The following is a 27916-nucleotide window of genomic DNA, read 5'->3' as shown; positions in this document are numbered from 1 at the left end:
ACAAAACATATAAAAAGATCCCCTGATTGCACCACTCACGACACTACTAGTACGGTTTTATTATCTTTTGTTTTTACAAGCTTTTCTAATAATAGTTGTTGTCAATAGTGTGACATTCGGGGCTTACTAAAAGTTAGGGTAAAAAGTAAACGAAAATCAAGAATCACAATCCCACACACTGGTTCTGTTATATGCAATTCAAACTCCTCCATCAGATTGATTCTCAGAGTGAATGACAATGGGGGTCTCCTTCAAGGTCTCGAAGAAGGGTACTCGTTTTCGCCCCAAACCTAAACCTGATCTTCCACAAAACAACAACGACGACGTCCACGCTCCTCCTGATGAAACTCTCACCACCAAACCCTCGGTACCTATTCCTTCTCTTTCGTCTCTTCTAATTCTTCCTAAATTCATTTATTCGAGTGTTTATTGACGTCCTGTTGTTAAATCTGATGGATAAATTGCTCAGATCAAATCTAGTTTGTAATCAATTGATTTTACCCTAGGACATGATGACACCACATTTTTCTAACAAAATTGTGTAGATTTGTAGATGATTTTATAGCGAATATGAAGAATTATTAGGTATTTGATGAGAGTTAATGAAAATTGTGTTTAACAAGTGAAGTAAACTCAGTTGGCTTGTTTACTGGTGTGTGTGGTGATGAAATTTAAAAAAAAATGTGAGGCCACTTGAATTAGGGTTTTGGAAAGATTAGATCTTATTCAGTTTTGTCTTGTCTAATTGTTGATAAATGGATTAGATCGAGTGTTGTGTGGTTCGAACTTCGACGCATTGCGTCTTCGTTTCTGTTGTTAAAAGTGAGTTCTCTTCATCCTAAGTTGAATCTTATGCATAAGTTGCTCGAATCAAATGTAGTTTGTAACCAGTTGATTTCACCCTAGGGCAGGACACCACATTTATCCAACAAAATTAGGGTCTGTTTGGTATGGGGTAATGGAATGAACGAAGGAATGGAATGGACGAGGTAATGGAATGGATGAGTGAATGCAATGGATCATTACCATTCCATGTCTTGTTTGGTTACCATGTGAATGAAATGAATTATTATTATGTATTGTTCGGTAGGCAAGAAAAACGGAGTAATAAAATTAGCGGTGAGTGGTGATGGTGGTCGGTGGTAGTGATTGTGGGTGGTTATAGGTGGCGGTGGTGGGTGTCCGCGGCGGCAATGGGTGGTGGTGGTGGTGGCGGCGGCGAGTGGCGGTGCGGCGGTGACGGCGGCGAGTGGCGGTGCGGCGGTGACGACGAGTGGTGGTGGCGACAAGGTGGCCGTTGGTGGTGGGTGGCAGCAAATGTGGCGGTTAGTGGCGGCGGCAGCGGTTGGTGGTGGCGGTGGTGGTAGCGTCGACGATGGTGGTGGACTGGTGGGTGGTGGCGGCGAGTGGCGTTGGCGGTTGGTCGCAGCCGTGGGTGATAACGGTGGCGAGTGGGTGGCGGCGGCGGTGGCTGTCGAGGTGAGGTGGTGGCGGGTGGCGGCGATGGCGTCGGTGGTGGGTGGTGGTGGTGGTGGGTTGTGGCGAAGGTCGTGGGTTGTGGTGTTGTTGATGAATGGTGCAAGAGGGATGGAATGGAAAAAAAACATGGGGGGTGGAAGGAATGATTTTGAAGGAATGGAATGCCTTTTGGAATGGGTGATTCCATTCCATTGACCAACCAAACACTCTTTTTTTCATTCCCTCGTAATCACTCATTCCATTCCACCTCTCATTCCTGCATACCAAACACTACCTTAATGATTAGGGGGACCTTCTGAGGAAAATCGTGTAGATGTGCAGATGATTTTTTATGGAACACAGAAGAATTAGGTATTTACAGCATAGTTATCAAAGGTGCTAGGCGCACTCAATGCACATAGGCCTCACCGCCTCGCCTGGGGCCTAGACGCAAAGCGCAAAAAAAAGCAAGGGGCGGAGAAAAAAAGTGGGCAATGAAAATAAAAATAAAAATCTATAATGTGTTCGATACATAATACTATTCTTCAAATAAAATAAACAAAAGCTATGATATAACATTTAATATCATCTATCTAGTTCCAAGAGTTCTAAAATATTAGTGTATTAGTGTAGAAAAATAGTTTTTCTTAGATAAAAGTAGAAATCTGGTTGGAATCTTGCCGGAATTTAGAGAATTTGGCTGGAAACTCTCCGAAGTCTAGGAATCTCATCGGAATGTGCGCCTGAACCATCACCTGAAGAATTAAAGCGCAATTACGTCGACTTAAAGCGCTGTTGCCTCGCCTGGAAAATGGGCCTAGGCGCAAGAGGCGATTGCTTTTTAGCAACTATGATTTACGGTAACTTAGTGAAAATTGTCTTTAAGAAGCGAGGTGAACTCAGTTGGCTTGTTTACTAGTGTATGCAGTAATGTACTATTGAAAAATAATTGTGAGGCTACTTGAATTAGGGTTTTGGAAAGATAGGATCTCCTTCACTTTCGTCTTGTCTAGTTGTTTGTAAATGGGTTGAATCAAGTGTTTGTTTCTGCAATTCAATGCATTTTCACGAGCTCTCTTCATCCCTAGTTGGATCGTATATTAATCTTATCTATATATTGCTTAAACCAAATCTTGTTTGTAACCATCACCCTAGAACAGGACATTCCATTTATCTAACAAAATTAAAGATTATGAACTTTTTGAGGGAAATTGTGTATATTTGCAGATGATTTATAGAGACCACAAAAGAATTAGGTATCTACAGAAACCTAGTGAAATTAACTCAATTGGCTTGTTACTTGTTAGTGTTGGTTTCGGCAATGTCTCAGATCAAATCTAGTTTGTAACCAATTGATTTCACCCTAGGACATGACACCACATTTCTTACAAAATTAATGTACGGGAACTTTTTGAGGGATATTGTGTAGATTTGCAGATGATTTATAGGGGAAACGGAAGTATTTATAGAAACTTAGTGAAAGCTGCTTTTAAGAAGTGAGGTAAACTCAATTGGCTTGTTTACTAGTGTGTGTAGGAATATAGTCATGTACTTCTAAAAGATAGTTGTGAGGCCACTTGAATTAGGGATATGGAAAGATAGGATCTCCTTCACTTTCGTCTTGTATAATTGTTGGTAAATGGATTAAATCAAGTGTTCGTTTCTGCAATTTGACACATTGCCTTTTTGGTTCTGCTGTTAAAAAGGAGCTCCCTTCATCCTAAGTTGGATCTTATTCTTATGTCAATCTGATGCATAAATTGCTCAAATCAAATGTAGTTTGTAACCAATTAATTCCACCCTAGAACACATTTTTCTGACAAAATTAAAGATTACGGGAACTTTTTGATGGAAATCGTGTAGATTTGCAGATGATTTATAGGGAACACATAAGAATAATTAGGTATTTATTGAAACTTCGTGAAAATTGTCTTTAAGAATTAAATTTTACCTTAATTGGCTTGTTTACTAGTGTATGTAGTAATGTACTTTTAAAAAATTGTGAGGCAACTTAAATTAGGGTTTTGGAAAGATAGGATCTTTGCTTATGGTTAGATTAAGATGTTACACTCTTTAACTTGTTGGTACAATGTGTTTAGTCATAGTTATCAAAGGCACTAGGCGCGTAGGCCTCACTTGCTGCTTAGACGCAAGGCGCAAAAAAAGCTAGGGCCTGAGAAAAAAAGCGCACAATGAAAAAATTAAAAATATATTATGTATTAGAAAAATAATACTATTCTTCAAATAAAATAAACAAATGCTATTATATAACATTTAATATCATCTAATTAGTACCAAAATTTCTAAAGTATTAGTGTATGAATGTAGAAAAGTAGTTTTCCTTAGATAAAAGTAGAAATCTGGTCGGAATCTTGCTGGAATTTATAGAATTTGGCCAGAAACTCGCCGGAATCTGCGGCTGAACTTTCACTTGCAGAATTAAAGCGCAGTTGCTTGCCTCGCCTGGAAAATGCGCCTAGGCGCAAGAGACGATCACTTTTAACAAATAACAACTATGTGTTTAATACAACTTTCTTAATGTAATGATTGTAATCTGATCCTGTAGGTTGATGTTGCCGAGAATGGCAAAGATGATTCTGAAATATCAGGTATCTTGCTAAAGAACATTAACTTTCATACATCTCACATCTGCATGCCTTTTGGGGCTGTTTGGATTCTTGGATTGCTATCTTCATATTTTCAATTTTGTTTTCGTCAGATGCTGATATTTCTTTCTTCATAAACCTCTTTCCTGATGGATATTCAATCGGAAACCCTTCTGAGGTTTGTTACAACATCATGTCAATTTTTTTCTTCCATTTCAAGTTTCAACTAACTCCTTTGTACACACTTTCAGAATCGGATTGCCGTACAAGATGATCCAAAGTTCTTGCACCCATATGATCGGACATCAGAGAGCCTATTCTTGGTAATTGTTAATCTTTATACTTGTATCTAGAGCTGACAATTTCAACCCATTTACTTATGAATTGGTTAACTTGGGTTGGGTTTAATTTTTCTTTTTAATTTATACGTATCTCAAATGGGTCAAATGAGTAAAAAGGTTTTAGCCAAAAGGGAATGGGTCGAACGGGTTAAAAGATTACCCAAATTCTATTTTTTGATACAACCTCCTAAATCATTCTCAGTTAGAGATATTCAATTATTATTTTATTGGTACTTGTAGGCTATTGAGCGTGGCCTGTTACCTGCTGATTTCTTGGATGATATACCATGCAAATATATTAACGGAGCGGTTGCTTGCGAGGTAAGTAACCACATTAATTAGAATCGAAATTAAGACATATATATCCTTTCTGACGTGGCAATATTGCAGGTGCGAGATTATAGAAATTGTGCTTCTGAACCCGGAGTTAACGGTTCTTCTGCAGATTCTTCATCCCCTATTACTACCAAAATACGTCTTAAAATGTCATTAGAGAACGTGGTTAAGGACATCCCTCTGATCTCCGATAGTTCTTGGACTTATGGTGATTTGATGGTGAGCAGCATTATTTAATATGGTAATAATCAAATGGAAATAAAGTAATATACTACAATCTGACATTTGATTTTTTTGGGCCTGTAGGAAGCAGAAGCCCGCATTTTGATAGCCCTACATCCGAAGCTAGATATCGACCCGACTCCCAATCTTGACCGACTCTGCAGGCCCCCAACTTGCACAAATGTAAGTTTTTTTAAATTTCTTAATGATCTTGTTGATGTGGCTGATCTCTTTTTATTTATTTATTTATTTTTTCTAGAGTAAACTGTCATTTTCATCCCTGAGGTTTGGTCAGTTTTGCGACTTTCGTTCAAAGGTTTGTTTTTTCGCATCCGGATCCAAAAGGTTTGAAATCTTGCCATTTTCATCTGGCATGTTAACTCCATCCATTTTTCTCCGCTAAGTCAGGGGTATTTTCATCTTTTTTTGTTAACTTAAAGGGCAATTCGGTCTTTTTCACTTTATGTAAAAAGACCGAATACCCCTGAAAAAGACTGAATTGTCCTTTAAGTTAACAAAAAAGACGGAAATACCCTTGTCTCAACAGAGAAAAATGGATGGAGTTAATGAGGCGGATAAAAATGGCAAAATTTCAAACCTTTTGATCCAGATGCGGAAAAGCAAACCTTTGGACGAAAGTCGCAAAACTGACCACACCTGAGGGACGAAAATGACATTTTACTTTTTTTTTTTTAATTTCTAATTTTGCTTTGCTGCAGCTAAACTTGAATATACGGGAACTTAGACGGAAGAGGTTGAGGCAGATGACGGGACCAGACAATTCGGTCCATGGGAAGAAAGTTTGCATGGACCGGGTCTCGGAAAACCCAAGTTCAAGCCTGATGATGCAGCCGACTGATCTTGTGAATCTGACTACCCAAAACGTAGCTTATCAATCCAAATATCAAACCGGGGCTGGAAACACTAGAGTTATGCAGGATCATGGACCGGGGCCTGTGCAAGACATGATGAATTCGTATCCCGACGGTATGAATACGAATATGGGTAAGAGGGAAAACCAAGATGGTCCGTTGTCTCCTATGACCGGTTTGAGTAAAAGAGCTAGGTCAAATTCAATGGGTCAAATTCAAGATGGAAGTCAACAACAAATGGACGGATTGAATTCACTGATGCAGCATCAGCAGAATCAGCAATCGATTGGGAGAGGGATGCAGTTACCATATAATGCTGCGGGAATACAAAAGTATCCGTTTGACGGAAGCTTCAATCAGGAACAGTTTACAATGGGTCAATCCGGAATGAGATACAATCTAAAACAAGAGCCTGTTGACCCTGAGTTAAATCGAAATATGCATATGGTGGATTCAGATGTTGACCCACGGATCCAGCAACAACAGAGGCTGACTCAGCAGTTCGCACGATCCAATTTCCCGCCAACTCCATGGAACAACAACACAATGGATAATTCAAGAAAAGAGGAACAGTTTCAAAGAAGAAAATCCGCACAAAGTCCACGTGTATCTTCTGGGGCGTTGCCTCAATCTCCGTTGTCGTCAAAATCAGGTGAATTTTCCAGTGGGTCCCACGGTGGACAGTACGGTGCGCCGATGGGATCATCTCAAAGGGACAAGTCAGCGGTCACCTCAGTTTCGATAGCTGGTGGGGCCGGATCGTTGACGTCTAACGCTCAAGCGGCAGCTAGGAGATCAAATTCTCTCCCGAAAACCCCTGCTACTATGAGTGGGGTCGGTTCGCCTGCTAGTGTAGGTAACATTAGTGGGCCCGGGCCCTTTAATGCCGCCAGTCCTCTTGTTGGAAAAGAGGCTGATAAAAGCATGCGTGATAGATTTGCGAAAATCGAAGCGTTGACCGTCAGGTATAAGAAAATTAACTTAAGTTGCAGTATTTAGAAATTAGAATGATTTATTTACCTTTTTTTTGAAAAAAACTTAAGCTGCAGTATTTAGAAATTAGATTGATTTATTTACTTTTTTTTTTAAATTTTATTGCAGGTATCAGTTAAACTTGAAAAAGAATAAGGTTGACGAATACAGTACGAATATGGCGTTTTCTACTCAACAGTTGAATCATCATCTTCTTAATGATCTCAATACCGAAAACCCTAAAGATGAAGACTGTAAAATGCCCCTGTCTAAATCGCTTGTCGGAGGGAGCATGAATGTTTGCAAGACCCGAGTTTTGAATTTCGTGCAGACAGAACGTGTGCTCCAAGGTTTGTATACTAAAAAAACTTTAGTTTATGGGAATGATGGCTTTTCCCGATCATTTATCGTCGACTTTTCTTTCAGGAAACGGGTTCACCGTTGTGCCAAAAGTAAGAACCAGAATGATATTGTCAGAGAAACGAGATGACGGCACTGTTGCTATGCACTATGGAGAATTAGATGACTGTGATTACTTAGCTTCAGAAGAATGCCTTCCTACACTTCCAAATACCGTTGAGTTTATTTATTTATTATTTATTTACATTCACATAAAATTTATGAAAGAGTAAAATGCCTTTTTTGTCCCTGAGGTTTGGCCAGTTTTGCGACTTTCGTCCAAAGGTTTGTTTTTCCGCATCTAGATCCAAAAGGTTTGAAATCTTGCCATTTTCATCCAGCTCGTTAATTCCATCCATTTTTCTCCGTTAAAGTCAGGGGTATTTCCATCTTTTTTGTTAACTTAAAGGGCAATTTGCGTTTTTTTTTTCAGGCGTATTTGGTCTTTTTACATAAAGTGAAAAAGACCGAATTGCCCATTAAGTTAACAAAATAGACGGTAATACCCTTGACTTAACGGAGAAAAGTGGATGGAGTTAGCGAGTTGGATGAAAATGGTAAGATTTCAAATCTTTTGGATCTAGATGCGAAAAAAACAAACATTAGGACGTAAGTAGCAAAACTGGCCAAACCTCTGGGACGAAAACGGCATTTTACTCTTATTTATTTATATACACCTAAATTTAACAATTACTGTATTTCTGACTTGTGACTCGACTTGGTGTTACAGCATGTTGCAGACTTGCTTGCAGCTCAGTTTTGCACACTGGTACGCCCGTAAAAAATGAACTTACTAATTTCAGAATATTATACTTTTACACTTTCAATGTGTATGGAATAATGAAATATATTATAATCTGTTTATGCAGATATCACGTGAAGGTTATCATGTTGAAGGCGATCATCTCCAACCAAAACCAACCAATACCGTTCGATCTTCCGGTGATCAACAAAACAATAACACATCTGGAGTTTTATCTCCAAATACCGAAATGCCAGAAACGGTTTCCGGCCAGACATCTAATGAAATTGCAAAACCGACTGACAGTGGAACAAATAATAATAACGCATCGGTAAATTCATCAGGTGCAAGAATGCATCCTCCTGCAAATTCACAACCGTTGCAGATCCCTCAGGGCAGCGGGTTATTGCCGCCAGCACGGCCGCTGCAACCAGAGTCGCAACCGTCGTTCCAACAAAATCAACAGATGCAACAACAGATTCAAAGATCGTCAGCTATGATGCTTGCGTCAAATTCGTTATCACAGTTGAATGTTATGGGACAGAATTCAAACATGCAACAGTTGGGTCATATGTTGAATAAAAGTTCACCGTTACAACTTCAAATGTTACAGCAGCAACAACAGCAGCAGCAGCAACAGCCGCAAATGCAGCGGAAAATGATGATGGGGCTCGGGAATGTTGGAATGGGTGGTAGTACGGGAAATAATAATATGGTTGGGCTTCAAGGGATGGGGAATATGATGGGGGGTAATCGTGGAATTTCACCGCCAATGACGGGTGTGCTTACGGGAATGGGGAATAATATGGGTCAGAACCCGATTAATATGAATATGAATATGAACAACCAGGCTTCAAATATTAGTAATGTGATAAGTCAGCAGCTTAGATCGGGGATGATAACGCCAGCTCAGGCTCAAATGATGACGGCGAAGCTTAGAATGGTACAGAGCAGAAGTATACTGGGTGGGGCTCAGGGGCAGTCTGGTAATATCACTGGGATGCCCGGTGCGAATCGGCAGGTGCTTCCAGGGTCAAGTAATTATTCGATGCTGGGTCCCGGTATGAACCGGGCTACCACTAACACGATGAATCCAATGCAACGGACGGCTATGGCTCCACCGAAGTTGATATCTGGCATGAATGTGTATATGAATCAGCAACAACAGCAACAGCAGCAGTTGCCACATCAGCAGCAGCAGATGCATATGCAACAACAGCAGCAACAGTTGCCACATCAGCAACAGCAGCAGCAGCAGCAGCAAGAATCAACATCCCCGTTACAGGCGGTTCTCTCGCCACCTCAGCAGGTCGGTTCGCCATCCATGGGACTACCACAGCAACAACAGCAGGCTAGCCCTCAACAAATGAGCCAGCGAACCCCAATGAGTCCGCAGTTGAGTTCCGGTGCGATCCAACCACCAATGAGTGCAGGTAATCAAGAGGCTCTTTGTCCTGCAAGCCCGCAATTGAGCTCACAGACTATGGGTTCTGTGAGTAGTATGACTAATTCACCAATGGATATGCAGGGTGTTAATAAGAGTAGCTAGCCCTAATTCTACTGTCTTTTTCAGATTTGCTTTTTAATGTTTTTTTTTTTTTTTTTTCCTCAAGTTTGTCTAATGGAGGGTAGTATTTACTATTTAGGATAAATGTATATATGCTTGAACCTGGGACAATATAAGGTCTAATGTTCGCGTATCAATGTTCTATGATATCCGACATATAGTGTAGATTATGTGTTAAATCTTTATGGCACCTTTTGGTTGATCTTAATGTTGATTTCGGATATGGTCTAATGTTTATGTTATCAGAGATCTATAATCTATAAGATTAACATAACATCATGGATCTATAACAATTTATTCATCCAGGATATTATTATCAAATGATTCTCGATAAGATTATCTGAAACTACAATCTAGAATGGTGATCATCGATCTGCGTTCTGACATGATTTCTGGTAATATCATTGAGAGTGGGGCAGCCAGAGAGAGCCATTGTGAGCTCAAGTTCATCCTTCAACATTTCAATCACTCTTTTAACTCCATACTCACCCTTCGCCGCCAACCCATACAAAACCGGTCGCCCTACCTGCAATATCAGTTATATCGTCACCTATAATTATAAGAAATCACTAAAGATTAAAGTTTTTATGCAACATTTGTAGGTGAAATTACCATAACGGCCTGTGCACCAAGAGCTAAAGCTTTGAATACATCTGTTCCTCGCCGTATTCCCCCATCAAAGAGAACTGGTATTCTTCCTTGAACTGCAAGGACCACCTGCAACCCAATAACTTTCTTAATAAACGGCGATATGCGAATTTGGGTTTGTTAAGTGATTACGATTATGTGGATAACTACTTCTTCAAGAGCATCAATGGCGGCTGGTACATAATCTAGTTGGCGACCTCCATGATTAGATGCTATAATTCCTTCAACTCCTATTTCCATAGCCTTAATGACTGCCAAGAAACACATACTAAGATTAGAGATGACAAGATGAAAAGGTTGGGTGGGATGAGAAACCGGTTAAATCGGTCTTTACCATCCTCGCGAGTGAGCACACCCTTTATCAAAATCGGCAATTGCGTAATGGACTTTAACCATGCAATATCCTGCAAAACAAATCAGCTATAACTACTTCTAGCAAACCATAAAGGCTATTATAATACCAAACTAATCCAATAGCCGGATTCATATTTGGACTCAACTTAAAAAGGGCATAACTTACGAGGCCCATAAGTAATGGACGAAAACATCTCTATGGGCCGGATTGTGTGGCAAACTGCCCAACTTAAAAAGGGCATAACTTAGGCTACGTCTGGAGTTACGGGGCCCATGTCGGATAACGGGGCCCATAATTTTATTTGTTTCCACTTTGTGTCAAGACTCATAGATTGAATTATCATGGTTGTAGAAGAACAAGGAGATGTCAAAAGTAATTATTTATTATACCTTCCAAGAAAGAGAAGGATCAAGGCTGCTAGATGTAAATGCTTCAAGATTTGAACCCTCACTCTACAAACCACATGTAAATGATCATTAAAAGAAATGCATAACAAAAATCCAACAAAAAGATAGTGATTTCACTTGCATTATCAACTGTAGTTGACATAAGACCTTCAAAATTCTTCAATTGGGGTGCAATCATTCTACATAAAATGTTGCTAGATTAATTATTTGTAAAAAAAAAAAGAATTAAAATTATCAAAAAAAAGTTCAATACCATGAAAAGCCACGAAAAAGTTACTAAACATAATTTTGGTATATTAAAGACCCTCAACTTGTAAAAAAGTACATGAAAAAGTCACAAAATATTTTTTTATATTAAAGTCTCTAAACTTGTCTAAAATACACTTACATGTATTTTTTTTAAATGATGCTTTGTTCGCTATTAAATTTGTCAAAACTTGAAAAAATGGCATTCAACTTAAAAAAATTAATAAATTTAAACCAACTTATTTTGATCAATTGAGGAGTTAAACAATCAATTAAAAAAAGTTAGTGCGTTGGAGACACGTTTAGAGACTTTAATATACAAAAACGAGTTCAATGATTTAATTTATTTGTGTATTTTTAGACTTTAAAAATACCAAAATTAGGTTGTGGATTTTTTTTCATGAAAAACGAAAAATATATTGGTTTTTATGGTATTAACCCAAAACGAAACTATTTTACGCGATGTTTTTACTTGTTTTTGATATCAGCCTCCCTATGACCCATTTTAGGAGTATCAACAGTAAGAAGAATCGCTTTGAATCCATTTGCTTCAGCTCTTTTAACCATCAAAGCCGATATGTCACGTCTCTTGTACACCTAATTAAAACAAATGCAAAATAATATAAAGTTTCACACAAATATTAAAAACTTGATTTGGAATGTAACAGTTGCATACATATAACTGAAAGAATCGAACAGCATTGCAACTCGAAGCAACTTCCTCAATTGTGCATGTAGACGAGAAAGATAACCCCTGGCAGCACAACAGAAAAAAGAAAAATAAAATAAGATTAAATTAAATAAAACAAGAAATTTAGCAAGCTGGAGTTGTAGCTATAAAATTACCATTATGACATTACATGCAGCCGCTGCTTTGGCGGTCAAGATCTCTCCTGAAAAAACACAATCAATAATCACAAACACACGAAATAATAGTTGTAAATCGTGTCATACACATGAACCCCGACACGTCACGTGTTGACACAGACACAACCAGATTAACACAATATCTTCTAATTTTCTTTTGCATATTTTACTAAGTTGCAATTTACAACAAAAAAAAAAACAAATTTATATGAAATGATTCTTTTTAAACTCTAGAACCTGATCTTTTATCCTGTTTAGGTAATCACATAGGAATACTTTAATGTAAATAGCCACCTCATGCGTCCTTGGAGTGGCGCATCAGGGATTCAAATGCGCGGGATGCGTCTGGAAACAATGGGATGTGTCTTTGGAGCGAAACCCAATAGAAAATGGACACGTGGTGGCAGACTCCTCCAAGGGGTCAAACAGACTCCTCCAAGGGGTCAGACAGACTTCTCCAATGAGTCAAGCAGACTCCTCCGAGTGTGAGATCCAAGGCGTCAGGCCTGACTCCTTGGAAGAGTCTGCCTGACCTTTTGGAAGAGCCTGTCTGACCCCTTGGAAGAGTCTGCCTGACCCCTTGGAGGAGTCTGCCGTCACGTGTCCATTTTCTATTGGGTTTCGCTCCAAAGACGCATCCCAAGACTTCCAGACGCATCCAACGCATTTGAATCCGTGATGCGCCACTCCAAGGACGCATGAGGTGGCTATTTTCGTAATTCAACCCTGGTCTTGGCTATTTTCGTAATTTTCTCTTTTTTTATTTGTTTTTTTTCATTAAATAGTCAATCAGTTTAAGAATATTATCGCTTATGACATAGTTATCGATAGCGGCCATAGCGACCGCTATCGCGAATAGCGTGGCGAGGCGAGACATGGTCGCTATATGGTGTATAGCGCTGAATAGCGTGAAAATAGCGGCCGGAAACCTGCAATTTCTGCCGGAAACCTGCAATTTTTGCCGGAAATCTGCCGGAAACTTGCTGGAAACTATGAAGAAGAAGAGAAGAGCGGCTGCGTTTTTTTTTTGTTGCTCCGGCCAGAAACCTGCAATTTCTGCCGGAAACTATGAAGAAGAAGAAGAAGAGAGAGTGGCTGAGCGGCTGCCTTTTTTGTTTTTGTCGTGTCTGAGCCTTTCTAGGGTTAGATAACTTTATGGATTTTAACATTTAACCCCTCTATTTTTTATTAGGTTACATTTAGTCATTAAAACTTGTAAAATTTACATAAAAAGTGGGTAAAATTGGTTTGTGTATTTTAACATTTAACCCCCCCTATTTTTACTAGCTTAGATTTGGTCCTTAAACCTATAAATTTACACATAAAAGGTATAAAACTAACTTTATATATAAAAAAAAGTTATGTAGATAGCTATGTTTTATTTCTTAAATTTTTAACTACCTTATCGCTAAACACGAAATAGCGGGCGCTATTTCATCGCTATCGCTACGTAGCATATAGGTACGTTGTCGCTATTTGTCGCTATTCGCTATCGATAACTATGGCTTATGAATTTTCTACCTTGAGGATGTGCCAACTGATGCAAAGAAGTTGGAGCAACAATAATTGGTGCTGAAGTTTTGTAACCCAATATGGTTGTTGACATGTCTATTTTGCTCACATCCACAAGAACTCTCGGCCGAAGACTGTTTATAGAATGTTGTCATAAAGATAATATATGTATGTGATAAGTTATAACAAAACTGTAATCAATGAAATATAAAGTTAATGTGTTACGTAATTCGTTGAAATGCTTCAACATTTTCTTTGAGTGTGTGTTGATCCTCGGATCCGCCAGCAAAGAAGTCATAATACATTTTTGGAAGGGCCTGTTTTGCCAGTTCTTGATACTCCTTCACATTGACTGGTTCATCACCCATTCTCACTTTTGTTTCTGGTATAAAAAAAGTTATGGGATTAGTTAAGCATTGTATTATAACTGACAGATTTCTGGGTCAGTTTGAGCTGGTATGCAATGCAAGAGCAAATCATGAAACTAGACATTTTTTCTTGTAAACATGAGGACTTTTAAAGTTTATTTAGAAATGAAGCCGTTTATTGCAATATAGCCCATTAAGAAAGCATAATAAAAATTCATAAATGGATTGGACATAATAATCAAGAATATACATACATTACATACCTTTAAATGGTATAGATCTGAGTGGAGAGTAAGGCTATTTGAGGATCAGGGCCTTGTGACTTGTGAGTGGGAGTGGAGTTTTGTTTTGAGGAAAGTTTTAGTGGGCCCAAATGAGTCAACTTCGGATAAGATATTTACAAAAAGACAAAAATGCTCATTTTGGTCTTAACTTTCTAAAATTACACCTATAGTCCCTAAGTTTTTGAATTTCGTTCTCGTATAGTTCCTGGCGTGGATGGGGGTTAGTTTTTAGTGTTAGGTGTGTGTGAAATGACAAAAATACCCTTATTATCAAATTAATAACTAAAAAATTAAAAAAAATATAATTAATATTTTACAATTTATATGAAACCCACCACCCACCCTACCCACTTCATCTTTCCCACTCCACACCACTATTACCATCTCCACCTTCAATCACCACCACCATCTACCCCCCCCCCCCCCCCTTCACACCACCACCACCACGGCCATCTCTTTACTAACATTATTCACATACTTCTTCTTCAACCTCCTAATCTTATCAACTAATTGTGCTCTACTAACATCCACATGTAATGACTTCTTAATAAACTCATGAAATGCACCCGTATCACCAATAATATTATTATTAGGGAAAATTATAAGAATGTCACTTGACCAATCACCATTACCAAAAGAGTCCATGAATGAGGAGCTTACACGTGTCCGACAAAGCTGATGCGTCCACGGCCAACTCCTCCATATACTTGGCGGAATCATCGGGGCACGACACTAGGCGAATCAGATTGCTCAAGAGAATCCATAACAACTATATTGCGACAGTATTTAATCCGTTCATTATCCCATACTAATAAATAGTTACAATCACATAAGCTGTCACGAATTTCATGTTCTCCCAAACAATACAAATCCGACAACCTAGATTTTAGGTGAGTTTCTAGACTTCCTAGCTCGATTTGATGTAGACTGCGACTAAACCTACAACATACGTTAAAACAATGTCAGTACAAAAGTATTGGCGAGTATACAAGTTTTGGATAGTGTAGCGTAAATAGTTAATAGTGCTGCGAATTACCAAATACATAAACGAGATACCTCAACATACGTGCATACAAGACAAATACTACCAGCTAAGTCTCTCGAGCTGCGATTGCGATTGCTATTCATCCTAACTAGACCCCGTCGGGTACTATAGTACTATACTAGTTAAGGCGGGACCTTGCGAGTATAAGTCCTAACACATATGTAACTAGCATCACGTGTAAATATGCTTGACAGTTATTCGCAAGTGATAAACAATTTGATTGAATAATTCGTTTTGATAAATTTGATTTGATAGAAACGTATGTTACACCCAAAATGCGATAAAAAGGGATTCGAGTATACTCACCGTCGGTGTTCAACAAGTAAACACAACTTGGTTGGATTGAAGGGAGCGCGTCTGAGATTAGCCTGATTACAGATTGATAACGTAAGCGTTGAATAGTGCGTCAAACGGTGGCGGTGAACCAAGAGTCGGATGGCAATCCGATCGGATGGCCAGTCGCTCGGGTGGCAATCTGTTCGGATGGTCATCCGATCGGATGGCCATTCAATTGGATTGTCACCTCGTTTGGTGAAGATGTGTTTGTGTATGATGGTTTGACTTTTGAAGTTTTCGTTGTAGTATTTAGAAAACAGAGAAGTATCACTACCCTTCAGGTCGATCGATCGAACGACTGTTCGATCCTGTGACGATCCGATAGGTTGGACACTTAGTGAGAACAAGTTCACAACAGTTTGTCACTCGATCGTATTGCAATCCGATCGGGTGGCAATCCGTATTGAACATGTTGAAAATTGTTTAAGTGTTTGAAGTTCAAAACATCACAGGGTCGGATGGTCGTTCGATCGGGTGACAATCCGATCAGACGGCAATCCGTTCGACGTTCAAAACTTTGGAAAGGTTGAAATAATGTTTAAGGGTGGGGCCAAGTGCAAGCCGATCGGACGGTTGTCTGATCGGGTGGCAATCCGATCGGATGGCAATCCGATCGGACGGCAATCCGTTTCGGCGACCTGATCGTCTTGACACTTGTTTGTTTTGTAAGTTTGCGGTTTTCTCGAGACGGTGTGATAACGTGCTAAACAACAGAAACCCCATCTTGACCTAAGTGACCCGATCGGACAGGAATCACCCTAGTCTAATCAGTTAACCTGTTCGAGACGGTTGTTCATGTTTAACCCGAAATCGGTTGTCTCTCTGATAGAAACCGGATCTTGAACCGACTAATCACTAGAAAGAGTGGAAGATCAGAACGAGCTCCGATTCTATCGGTTTCGAGTGCATTGAGCGTAAAAGAGTTGAAAGAAGGTTGGAAAACCATCTTTCAATCCTTTTAACCATGAATATGTATAGATCTATGCGACATTATTGTTTGATCTTATGGAAATCCTTCCGATCTGAGTTGTTCATGGGAGGCGTTCACCGTCGCTCTCCTTAAACGCTTTCGTTCCACTGATTTTGAAGAACCAGAAGGTTTGCTCGCTAAACTGCAACAAACCTCATCTGTCGCTGATTATCGTTCCAGATTTGAAGCTATTTCGAATCGTACCATGCCCTTGCCGGTGGAATTTCTCGTCAGTTGTTGGATTTCGGGTCTCCGATCTGATATCAAGCAGTCCGCTATCAAGCAGTCCGCTATCTACCATCAGCCCACTACACTCGAAGATGCAATGGATAATGCCCAATTGCATGAACGTGGATTGGGTCGGGTTTCCTTGGGCTCTTCTAAACCCTTATTACCCACTCCCAAAATATCACCTTCTGAATCGCCGACTAACCCGTCAATTCCCAGTAAACCCTCCACCTTCACTGCTTCTACAGCAAAGGTAGGATTCCGCCGCTTGACGCCCAATGAAATCGCCCAGAAACGCTCCCAGGGGTTGTGTTACCGACGCAATGAAAAGTATACCTGGGACCATAAATGCAAAACAACGCCACAACTCCTTTTCTTCGATGATGATTCCCCATATCCGGGTGGTTCACCGGATTCTCCGTCTTCTGAAGGTACAGATTCTTTACTAGCTGAAAAACTCCAACTCGATGAAGTTAAAACACAATCAACTATTTCCTATAATGCTTTATCGGGGGGTTGTTCTGCCACTACGTTGCGTTTTACGGGTTTGGTTCAGGGGAAGGAGGTTCAGGTCCTCTTCGACGGGGGAAGTACACACTGTTTTGTACAAACTCGGATTGCCGCATTCCTTAATTTCACCATCGAGGCCGTCGAACCATTTTCGGTTTTGGTCGGCAGTGGCGAACGGCTTCCTTGTTCAGGGTTGGCTAAGACAGTGGAATTGGTTATTCAGGGCCACCCGATTGTGGTGGATTTTTATGTCTTACCGTTACAGGGTTGTGATATGGTTCTCGGAGTCTCTTGGTTAGCCACACTTGGTCCGGTAATCACAGATTATTCAACTTCAGTTTTTGAATTTTCGCTAAATGGTAAACAAGTGATATGGCAATGGGACGTCACCATCGCTCAGGCAATCCAATTTCATGGGTTTCGGCACTTAATCCATTCGGATGGTATTGCTCAGTTATTTCACTTGACCCTATTACCACCAGAGTCAAAGCCGCCTGTTTATCCACCAGACTTGCAAACTATTCTAACTAAGTTTGCTGTTGTTTTCACTGCTCCTATTGGGCTGCCACCCACCTGTTCCCAAAACCATCATATTGAATTATTACCGGCTAGCAACCCCGTGTCCGTTCGACCGTATCGGTACCCTCATTTTCAAAAGCAAGAAATCGAACGGTTGGTCCAAGAGATGCTCACTCAAGGAATAATTCGTCCTAGCACTAGTGCCTTCTCGTCTCTGGTTTTATTGGTTCGCAAAAAGGATGGCACGTGGCGGTTTTGTGTGGACTACCGTGCCTTAAATTCTATCACGGTTCGGGATCGCTTTCCTATTCCGTCTATTGACGAACTATTTGATGAGCTCCATGATGCGCAATACTTTTCTAAGCTTGATTTATTGGCTGGGTATCATCAGATTCGCATTGCCCAAGGCGACGCTATGAAGACCGCGTTTCGCACCCATGACGGGCACTATGAATTTTTGGTCATGCCCTTCGGGCTTACAAACGCCCCGTCCACATTTCAACGGCTCATGAATGATGTTTTTCGACCGTTTTTACGACGCTTTATATTGGTCTTCTTTGATGACATTTTAATATATAGTAAGACTTGGGCTGACCACTTGCATCATCTCACTCTTACACTACAGTTGCTTCTAGATAATTAGTTGGTGGCTAAACTTTCTAAGTTCATCTTTGGGCAAACTCAGGTGGCATATTTGGGTCACGTAATTTCTTCTCATGGGGTGGCTGTGGATCCAGACAAAATAAGCACAATTCAACAATGGCCGGTTCCTCAGAATGTCAAGCAAGTTCGCAGTTTCTTGGGTCTTACCGGATACTACCGACGCTTCATTAAAAATTATGCTTCGATTGCCGGCCCGTTAACTGATCTTTTGCGCAAAGATGCCTTTATATGGACCGACACACAACTTCAAGCTTTCACAAAATTAAAGAATCTGCTCAGCTCTACACCAATTTTACGTCTTCCTGATTTTTCTAAATCATTTACCATTGAAATGGATGCGTTGGGTTCGGGTATCGGGGCTGTTTTGTCCCAAAACAAACATCCCTTGACATACTTTAGTAAGAAATTGTGTCCCGCATGCAGCAAGCTTCCACTTATCACCGCGAGATGTATGCAATAACACAAGCGATCGCTAAATGGAGGCAATATTTGCTTGGTCATTGCTTCACGATCATCACAGACCAGCAGTCATTAAAACGTCTCCAAGATCAGGTAATTCAGACACCCGAACAACAAAAATGGTTGGGTAAACTATTGGGATTCGACTTTGATATTGTCTATCGCCCGGGGACTCAAAATGGAGCTGCTGACGCTCTTTCACGCATTTCCGCTGGTCATTTGCTGGCTCTTTCAGCACCAGTTCCTACTCTCTTAGCAAAGCTACATGCTGCGGTGCAAACTCATCCCGATTTAACAGCCCTTTTGACCCGTTACACTGCTGATCCCAATGCTCTTCCTGATTACTCGCTGAAAGACGGGTTCTTGTTCTTTAAGGGGCGCTTAATGGTCCCTAATAACCAGGCCCTGCGTCACCAATTATTGATCGAATTTCATGCTTCCGTCTTTGGGGGCCACTCGGGGGTAACACGTACTTATCAACGCCTTGCTGCCACTTTCTATTAGAAGCAAATGAAAGCTGCCGTTAAGGATTTCGTCGCTCAATGTCAAATATGCCAGCAAACTAAACCATCTTTTTTGTCACCAGGGGGGTTACTACAACCTCTTCCTATTCCCCAGGCAGTGTTCGAAGATATTGCCTTAGACTTCATTACTTGTTTACCGAACTCCCACGGAAAGACCGTCATTATAGTGGTGGTTGACCGGTTATCCAAGTATGGGCACTTCATCGCCTTACCCTCCACCTTTAACAGTTTTATGGTGGCCACTGCATTTGTTACTGAAATCGTGCTACTACATGGTGTTCCTTTAACCATTGTCACAGATCGGGATGCACGTTTTATGACTGAATTTTGGAAAGAGATGCATCGGGCCAACGGTACCACTCTCAAATTTAGTACTGCGTACCACCCTCAATCGGATGGACAATCCGAAGCGCTTAACCGTTGTTTGGAAATGTATCTTCGTTGCTACGTGGTAGATCATCCCCAAAAGTGGCTGCAGTTTTTGCCTTGGGCTGAATTTTGGTATAATACTTCATACCAAACTTCTTCCCAAATGACACCGTTTGAGATTCTCTATGGCCGCAAGCCCCCTACTCTCACTCGATATCTTCGCGGTTCCTCCACTAATGTTGCTTTGGAGGATCAGTTTTTGGAACGTGACAATGTTTTGGCTTTATTAAAAACAAATCTTTCGAAAGCTCAATCCCGAATGAAGGCGGCTGCTGATAAACATCGTCGTGATGTGCAATTTTCGGTAGGAGATTGGGTGTTTGTTAAGTTGCAACCGTACCGCCAAGGGTCTGCCCGCTTACAACGTCATCACAAGCTTGGCCATCGATACTTTGGTCCTTATCGTATCCTGGCCAGAATTGGAACGGTCGCCTATAAACTGGACTTACCAGATACGGCTAAGATACATTCCATCTTTCACGTCTCTCTGCTTCGTAAATGTGTTGGCAAGCCGGTTAACCAAATCACTCCTTTACACTTGGTAGACACCACTTCAACTATTATTTTTCGGCCCAAACTGTCCTGCAATCTAGGACAATTTATAAAGGCACTCAGCTGGTCAAACAAAGCCTTATCCAATGGGAGAGTCTGTCTAAAGAGGAAGCCACCTGGGAGGATGATACTGAGCTGCAACAACAGTTTCCCAATTTTCCCCTTGAGGACAAGGTGGGTGCTAATGGGGGCGGTATTGTTATGAGCCCAACGGACCAGCCCAATAGTAACACAGCCCATCTTATAGATCCAGGCCCATTAAGGAAGAGTGAAAGAGTTAGGACTCAACCCAAGAAGTTTCGAGATTACACCATGATCGCCACATCAGCAGGAGTCTAACAGAATTCTGTTGTCTTTCTATTTAATGTAATTATTGTGTGATCATGAGGTAGGCAAGTTTGTTAGATCTCAGTGATCTCATCTTTTTCTCCCATCCCATTCTGTACTCTGTTCTATTTCCCACCCCAATTTCTCTCAAAATTTCAATGAAATCCTAAGCCTTCTGCCCAGTTGTTGTTGATTACAATTTCCTTTAGTTTGATCATTACACAAAATCACCGGAAAAAACGAGATTTTGTATGAAATTAAACTGGGTTTTCTTCAAAAAGGCTGAAAAACACGTTGATCAGGTGTTTGAATCATTGATTGGTGACGAAAATCGCACTATAATGTAGTGATTATTGAGATAGAAAGTGAAGAAATGGTTGAAGATTGTGGGTTTTGAAAATGGTGGGTTTTGATGTTACTGGGAAGAAGAAGGAAAAAGAAAAGGATAAGATTGACTAAAATACCATTTCTCTTTATTTTAAATTTTGTCACATGTCCTAATCCTATCGATTACTATCATTCGTAGTCAAAATAAACTTACTATTTGATCCTTACACTTATAATATAATTTTAATTTTAGTTTTAGATTCACATTAATAATATGAAATCTAACGCTTAAACGGGAATTTGTAAAGTTTTATACAAGATGAATCATATCAGACCCTCAGATTCTCATTTGTAACATGAAATCGAACAAATATGAGAATCTTGTTGATCAAATTTGAACTATTATATATCTGATGAAACCTGTTGTGAAGGTAATATCTCAGAATTCAAAAGCTTCTACACCTCATCATTTGCCTCTGCTTGAATTCTCCATCTCTGTAAGCAAAAATAATAGGCAAATTGGATTTAAATAATCCCAACTCACTGTTATTGGACAATAATAATCCCAACACATTTAATCACCAATAATAATCTCAACTATTCACTTTTGTTTGTAAAATACTCCCAGTTAAAAAAACACTAACTAGGTTAAAAAATTGCTGACGTGGCATGCCACATCAGCAAATTTGCTGACGTGGCAGTTGATATGGCATTTTTTGATGACGTGGCTGTCTACGTGGCATTTTTGATGACGTGGCAACTGATGTGGCAGGTGACGTGGCATGCCACATCAGCAATTTTTTAACCTAGTTAGTGTTTTTTTAACTGGGAGTATTTTACAAACAAAAGTGAATAGTTGGGATTATTATTGGTGATTAAATGAGTTGGGATTATTATTAGCCAATAACAATGAGTTGGGATTATTTAAATCTAATTTGCCAAAATAATAATAATAAGGTATTTATTATGTTTGGTTCAAAACTATCATAGGCTTTCTCTAAATAATGATTGTCATGAACTCGTGGATTTAAGAATTGACATCATCTTTTATAAATTATTGTTTTAGATTGGGTGAATTTGAACCCCCATTTATTAGATAAAAAGATATTAGCTAGTAAAGTGTGCAAAACTTATCTTCAAGCCACCTAATTTCAGGGCTAATTTTCACCGGATCTACTGCTTAAACTCTTAAACCCTCTTCATCCACACACCGGTTCATTAATCATATAACAATGTTGGCTCAATGTCTTCTAAAAGCCAAGAAGCTCTTTGAGATGAGAAGCAGGAAACATTGATAAAGAGTAAGTTAATCAACAACATAGATGAAGAAGCATTACAATTCTAATAGCAACACACCCCGAATGCTCCCCGACTACCACTCTTGTGTTATGAAAATTTAAGATCAATATATAGCATTGGATCTGTAACAACTTATTCATCAAGTATATCCTTATCAAATGATTCTCGATAAGATTGTTTTAAACTACAATCTACAATGGCGATCATCATCGATCTGCGTTCTGACATGATTTCTGGTAATATCATTAAGAGTGGGGCAGCCAGAAAGAGCCATTGTGAGCTCAAGTTCATCCTTCAACATTTCAATCACTCTTTTAACTCCATACTCACCCTTTGCCGCCAATCCAAACACAATCGGTCGCCCAACCTGCAATATTATATATTATATCAATCTCATATAACTATAAGAAATCACCTAAATGTTGAGAGTGTTTATTCCATATATAAGTGAAAATTAAAATTACCATAACAGCTTGTGCACCAAGAGCTAAAGCTTTAAACACATCTGTTCCTCGTCGTATTCCTCCATCAAAGAGAACCGGTATTCTTCCTTGAACTGCAAGTACCACCTGCAAGCAAGCCCAATAAATTCTTAACAAAAGATGGTATGCGAATTCGGATTTTGTTAAAAGATATGATTACTTATGGATAATTACTTCTTCTAGAGCATCAATGGTGGCCGGAACATAATCTAGCTGGCGAGCTCCATGATTAGACACTATAACTCCTTCAACTCCTATTTCCATAGCCTTAATGACTGTCAAGAAACATAAGGCTTAGATTACGGGTTAAACCGGGTTTAAATTGAAACGCGTCTTACCATCCTCGCGAGTGAGTACACCCTTTATCAAAATTGGCAAGTTTGTAATGGACTTTAACCATGCAATGTCCTGCAAAACAAATAAAGATTAGGGCTGCAAATGAACCGCACGAACACGAACAAGACCTTGTTCGTGTTCGTTTGTTAAAAAATATATGTGTTCACGAACACTTATCGAACGAGATTTTATGTTTGTGTTTGTTTGTTAAGGAAATGAACTTTTCCGTATTTGTTTGTTTGTTAATTTTAGGCGATGAATGTTAATGAACACAAATGAGCACAAACTAATGTTCATGAACACAAATGGAAACAAGCGAACACAAACAATCGTTCATGAACATAATATATAATACACTAACACTTATTAGATATTTAATTTGTTGGAATTTTTGAAGTATTTAAATAAATATAAAAACTAAAAACACTAATAAACTATCGAACACAAATGAACACGTTCACGAACATAAACGGACGAACGCGACCTTTGTTCATGTTTGTTCATTTAACTAAACGAACAAATTTCTTGTTTGTGTTCGTTTGTTTAATAAACAAACGAACACAAACGAACTTCTCGCCGAACGGTTCACGAACTGTTCGCCGAACGTTTGGTTCGTTTGCAGCCCTAAATAAGATGCAACTACTTTTAGTAAACCATAAAAAGCTATTATTAGATGTAAATTAGATACTTTAATTATACCTTCCAAGAAAAAGAAGGATCCAAGGTCCTAGATGCATAAGCTTCAAGATTTGAACCCTCACTCTACATTCAACATGTAGTGTTTCATTAAAATATATGCATAACAAAGAGGTTAAAAAACCAACAAAACGGCAGTGATTTCACTTGCATCATGAACTTCAGTTGACACAAGACCTTCAAAATTCTTCAGCTGGGGTGCAATCATTCTACATAAAATGTTAAGAGTTTAATTATTTATCTAGAAAAAGAATAAAAATTGACACTATTTTACGCCTTGTTTTACTTGTTTTTTATATCAGCCTCCCTACGACCGAGTTTAGGACTATCAACAGTAAGAAGAATAGCTTTGAATCCATTTATTTCAGCTCTCTTCACCATCAAAGCCGATATTTCCCGCCTCTTGTACATCTAACAATACCAAAATAATATAATGTTTCACACTAAAATTAAAAACTTGATTTGGAATGTAACAGTTGCATACATATAACTGAAAGAATCGAACAGCATTGCAACTGGAAGCAACTTCCTCAATTGTGCATGTAGACGAGAAAGACAACCCCTGCAGCAGAACAGAAAAAAGAAATATAAGATAAACTAACACAAATAATTTAGTAAGCTGCAGTTGTAGCAATCAAATTACCATTATGACATTACATGCAGCCGCTGCTTTGGCGGTCAAGATCTCTCCTGAAAAATATAATCAATAATCACAAAATAAGGGGTTTTAAATGGGCCATGTTAGTGGGTTGGTAAATCGTGTCATACACATGAACTCCAACATGACGTGTTTAGCATATTTTAACTTTTTAGTAAGTTTTCTTTGCATATTTTACTCTAAAGTTACAAATTTACACTAAAAAAATACAAATTCATATGAAATAATTAAAGTTAACCTGTAGAACCTGATCTTTTAAATACCTACATAAAACCCCAATCTGTTTAGCTTATCACATAGTAATATTTTTTTTTATTTTTTTGTTTTTGCACAAAATACTCGATCATCATCAACATCATACTCAGTAAATCCCACTGATAGCAAAGCTAAGGTAGGGTCTGAGGAGGGTAAGATGTAGACAACCTTACCTCTACTCCGTAGGAATAGAGAGGCTGCTTCCAGTGAGACCCCCGGCTCGATAGTAGTTTTGCATCAATCCTTGGACATAAGGCACATAACACTCAGCAATTGAGACAACTACCGATTAGTGCATGTACCCCCTTGTCTTTCGGCTATCAACGCCACCACATGATGCATGATTAACCGTCTCTTGCTTTTTAACGTTATTTTCACGAAATTAGTAAAATAACGTTAAAATTAGTGCACTTTCACTTTTGCCCCCCCCCCCCAAGGGCCCACACATATATACATTATATGCGCATACCTCAAGCGGGGCGTACTCGATAAATTTAAGAAATCTGATAATTAAGAAATTCCTACCTTGAGGATGTGCCAACTGGTGCAAAGAAGTTGGAGCAATCATAATTGGTGCTGAAGTTTTGTAACCCAATATGGTTGTTGACATGTCTATTTTGCTCACATCCACAAGAATTCTCGGCCGAAGACTGTTTTTAGAATGTTGTCATAAAGATAATTAATATATGTGATAAGTTATAACAAAACTGTAATCAATGAAATATAAAGTTAATGTATTACGTAATTCGTTGAAATGCTTCAACATTTTCTTTGAGTGTGTGTTGATCCTCGGATCCGCCAGCAAAGAAGTCATAATACATTTTTGGAAGGGCCTGTTTTGCCAGTTCTTGATATTCCTTCACATTCACTGGTTCATCACCCATTCTCACTATTGTTTGTGGTATCAAGAATTAGGATTAGTTAAGCTTTTTTATCATCATTAAATATTTCGGGTTCAGTTTGAGCCGTATGTGCACGATATGCATCTACGCGGGGTCCAAGGGGCTGAGCCCCTAGTGGCGGCTCAGTGAGACCGTCTCACTAGTTGGTTAATAGGATTCTAACATCAATCCTCAAATTTTACAAATTATAGTGAAAACAAAGATTAAAGGCTTCACTTTTAAAGAAGAAGCCAAAGTAATAAAATTTCAGAAGTCAAGAAATTTGAAAGTGTGATGGGCCAATTTAGAAATGAAACTGTGGACAGTTAGGAAGTGATGTTGCATGTCTAGAACCCTAAAATCAAGACTAACTAAACTAGTTAACATGATGATGAATTGGATTATAATTAAGATAGTCAAGAATATAACATAAAAATCATACCTTTGATCTGCAGAAGAGGATAAGTGAGGGTCAGGGCCTTGTGTGCAAAAGTTGGAGACTTTCGTTTTGGTGAAATATTTAGTGGGCCCACATAGGAGAATCAGCCAAATGAGTCAACATGTGATGGTACAAATCATGTCATTGGTTCAACATTTTTCATATGATTTTACATGTATATGACTATATGGTCATCCCTTTTATCAACCCTTTTCATGTGATTTTTATACATGGTCATCACTTATATTTCCGTGTGTTACATGTGACCAAAGGTTAATAATATGTACGCAACTGGAAGCTTTATTCTCAAATTCCATTTATCGTCTATTTTATTATTATAGGTTATACTGTACATATTGTTCAAACCTTTATCGACCCATGTTAATAATATAATGCAACGTTAATAAGAGAGAGTTCTTGCTAATTATGGAAATCTTATCTTTACTTGTGGTCATCGATTATTCGATCATTCCCTTGACTTTCTGTTTCTGGGTTATCGGCGATGGTAGTGTAACACGAATAAACATAATAATCAAGGATCAATATTATTTTCTAGGGAGGTGGTAGAGTAACACAATTATAGTAGAAATCGTTAATGAATATCATTTTTATGTAATCAAGGTGGTAGAGTAACACAAATCGGTGACTTAGAGTTTCGCTATTTAAAATTAGTGTATAATCACTATATTAACTAAATATATATATGACAAATTTTGTGTGAAAATTATTTGGCTAACTTTATTTATTAAATATCACAATTCAAACAAACAATTTCATTATCATCATCATCATACTCAGTAAATCTCACCAATAGCAAAGCTAAGGTAGAGTCTCAGGAGGGTAAGATGTAGACAGCCTTACCTCTACGGCTCTACCCGTAGGAATAGAGAGGCTGCTTCCAGTGAGACTCTCGGCTCAATAGTAGTTTTGCATCAAGCCTTGGACATAAGGCACATAACACTCAACAACAATTAAGACAAAGGCCGATTAGTGCATGTACTCCCTTGCCTTTCGGCTATCAACGCCACCTCATGATGCATGATTAACTATCCCCCTCTTTTAACGTTATTTTCACGAAATTAGTAAAATAACGTTAAAATTAGTGCACTTTCATTTTAGCCCCTCAAGCGCCCACACATATATACATTATATGTTGCGCATACCGCAAACGGAACGTTTAACAAACAATTTCATAAGCTATATAATTCATGAGTTAGCTAAAAACGTAACTCATAGTAGCCTGCTAAGTTCTCCATAGACATACAAACAAATATACCGTAACATTATGCTAAGGCCCTGTCATTTTCAAATTTAATAGTTAATATATTGTATTTTTCTAAGTATATGATAATGATATATATCATGATCTTAATGAACAAATGCTCCATAATTGAATGCTATTCCATTGGTTTAAAATTATTAAAGCATTATAATTATGTCAAGTCTCATGATTATATCATAAAGATGAATAGTAGTAGGATATTTAAACATGACTATTTTTTTATTAAAGTTAAATATCATTTTAGTCTATGTGGTTTGGGTCATTTTGTCAGTTTAGTCCAAAGGTTTCATTTTCACATGTGGGTCCAAAAATGTTTCACTGTTTCCACTTTAGTCCACTTGGTTAACTTCATTCATTTTTTTTGTTAACAATAAGGGCAATTCGGTCATTTTATATGTAATTCTCTTAACTAGAAGGGCAATTCAGCCATATAAAATGACCAAATTGTCCTTCTCGTTAACATAAAAAAAATGGATGAAGTTAACCCAGTGGACTAA

At 38.8% G+C, this 27916-nt stretch overlaps 4 protein-coding genes across 6 annotated transcripts; 2 read left to right on the top strand and 2 right to left on the bottom strand.

Annotated features, from left to right (window-relative positions):
* The first annotated feature begins 124 nt into the window (after positions 1–124).
* On the top strand, positions 125–9723 carry LOC110886431 (protein PHYTOCHROME-DEPENDENT LATE-FLOWERING). Its single transcript, XM_022134217.2, has 12 exons — positions 125–367; positions 4025–4067; positions 4178–4242; positions 4316–4387; positions 4646–4726; positions 4796–4960; positions 5048–5146; positions 5683–6800; positions 6937–7157; positions 7234–7382; positions 7937–7975; positions 8076–9723. The coding sequence occupies exons 1-12, from the start codon at positions 233–235 to the stop codon at positions 9495–9497; spliced, it is 3609 nt and encodes a 1202-aa protein (XP_021989909.1). The 5' UTR covers positions 125–232; the 3' UTR covers positions 9498–9723.
* Positions 9724–9794: 71 nt separating this feature from the next.
* Positions 9795–26270, bottom strand: LOC110886433 (peroxisomal (S)-2-hydroxy-acid oxidase GLO4). 3 transcript variants are annotated; one of them, XM_022134219.2, is made up of 12 exons: positions 26141–26270; positions 13776–13932; positions 13560–13684; positions 12018–12064; positions 11848–11925; positions 11644–11768; positions 11047–11104; positions 10908–10970; positions 10498–10567; positions 10314–10414; positions 10128–10232; positions 9795–10041 (listed from the first exon to the last, which is right to left on the bottom strand). In XM_022134219.2, exons 2-12 carry the CDS (start codon positions 13916–13918, stop codon positions 9862–9864), a joined length of 1095 nt encoding a protein of 364 aa, XP_021989911.1. In that variant the 5' UTR covers positions 13919–13932; positions 26141–26270; the 3' UTR covers positions 9795–9861. The 3 variants fall into 3 exon arrangements, with proteins under 3 accessions (XP_021989911.1, XP_021989912.1, XP_035834668.1); XM_022134220.2 differs by lacking the exon at positions 26141–26270 and adding an exon at positions 14182–14288; XM_035978775.1 differs by lacking the exon at positions 26141–26270 and adding an exon at positions 14173–14211.
* Positions 16759–18453, top strand: LOC110883233. Its single transcript, XM_022131041.1, has one exon. The coding sequence runs from the start codon at positions 16759–16761 to the stop codon at positions 18451–18453; it is 1695 nt and encodes a 564-aa protein (XP_021986733.1).
* LOC110886432 (peroxisomal (S)-2-hydroxy-acid oxidase GLO4) lies at positions 22394–26236 on the bottom strand. The gene is made up of 12 exons (XM_022134218.2): positions 26141–26236; positions 25559–25715; positions 25343–25467; positions 24548–24594; positions 24389–24466; positions 24191–24315; positions 24056–24113; positions 23908–23970; positions 23211–23280; positions 23047–23147; positions 22855–22959; positions 22394–22757 (listed from the first exon to the last, which is right to left on the bottom strand). The coding sequence occupies exons 2-12, from the start codon at positions 25699–25701 to the stop codon at positions 22575–22577; spliced, it is 1098 nt and encodes a 365-aa protein (XP_021989910.1). The 5' UTR covers positions 25702–25715; positions 26141–26236; the 3' UTR covers positions 22394–22574.
* Positions 26271–27916: the final 1646 nt, after the last annotated feature.

The sequence above is a fragment of the Helianthus annuus genome, chromosome 10 (assembly GCF_002127325.2).
Source record: "Helianthus annuus cultivar XRQ/B chromosome 10, HanXRQr2.0-SUNRISE, whole genome shotgun sequence".
In the NCBI taxonomy this organism is placed as follows: domain Eukaryota; kingdom Viridiplantae; phylum Streptophyta; class Magnoliopsida; order Asterales; family Asteraceae; genus Helianthus; species Helianthus annuus.
The sequence above is the reverse complement of the archived record's forward strand: the minus strand, read 5'-3'. Positions and strand labels throughout refer to the sequence as shown.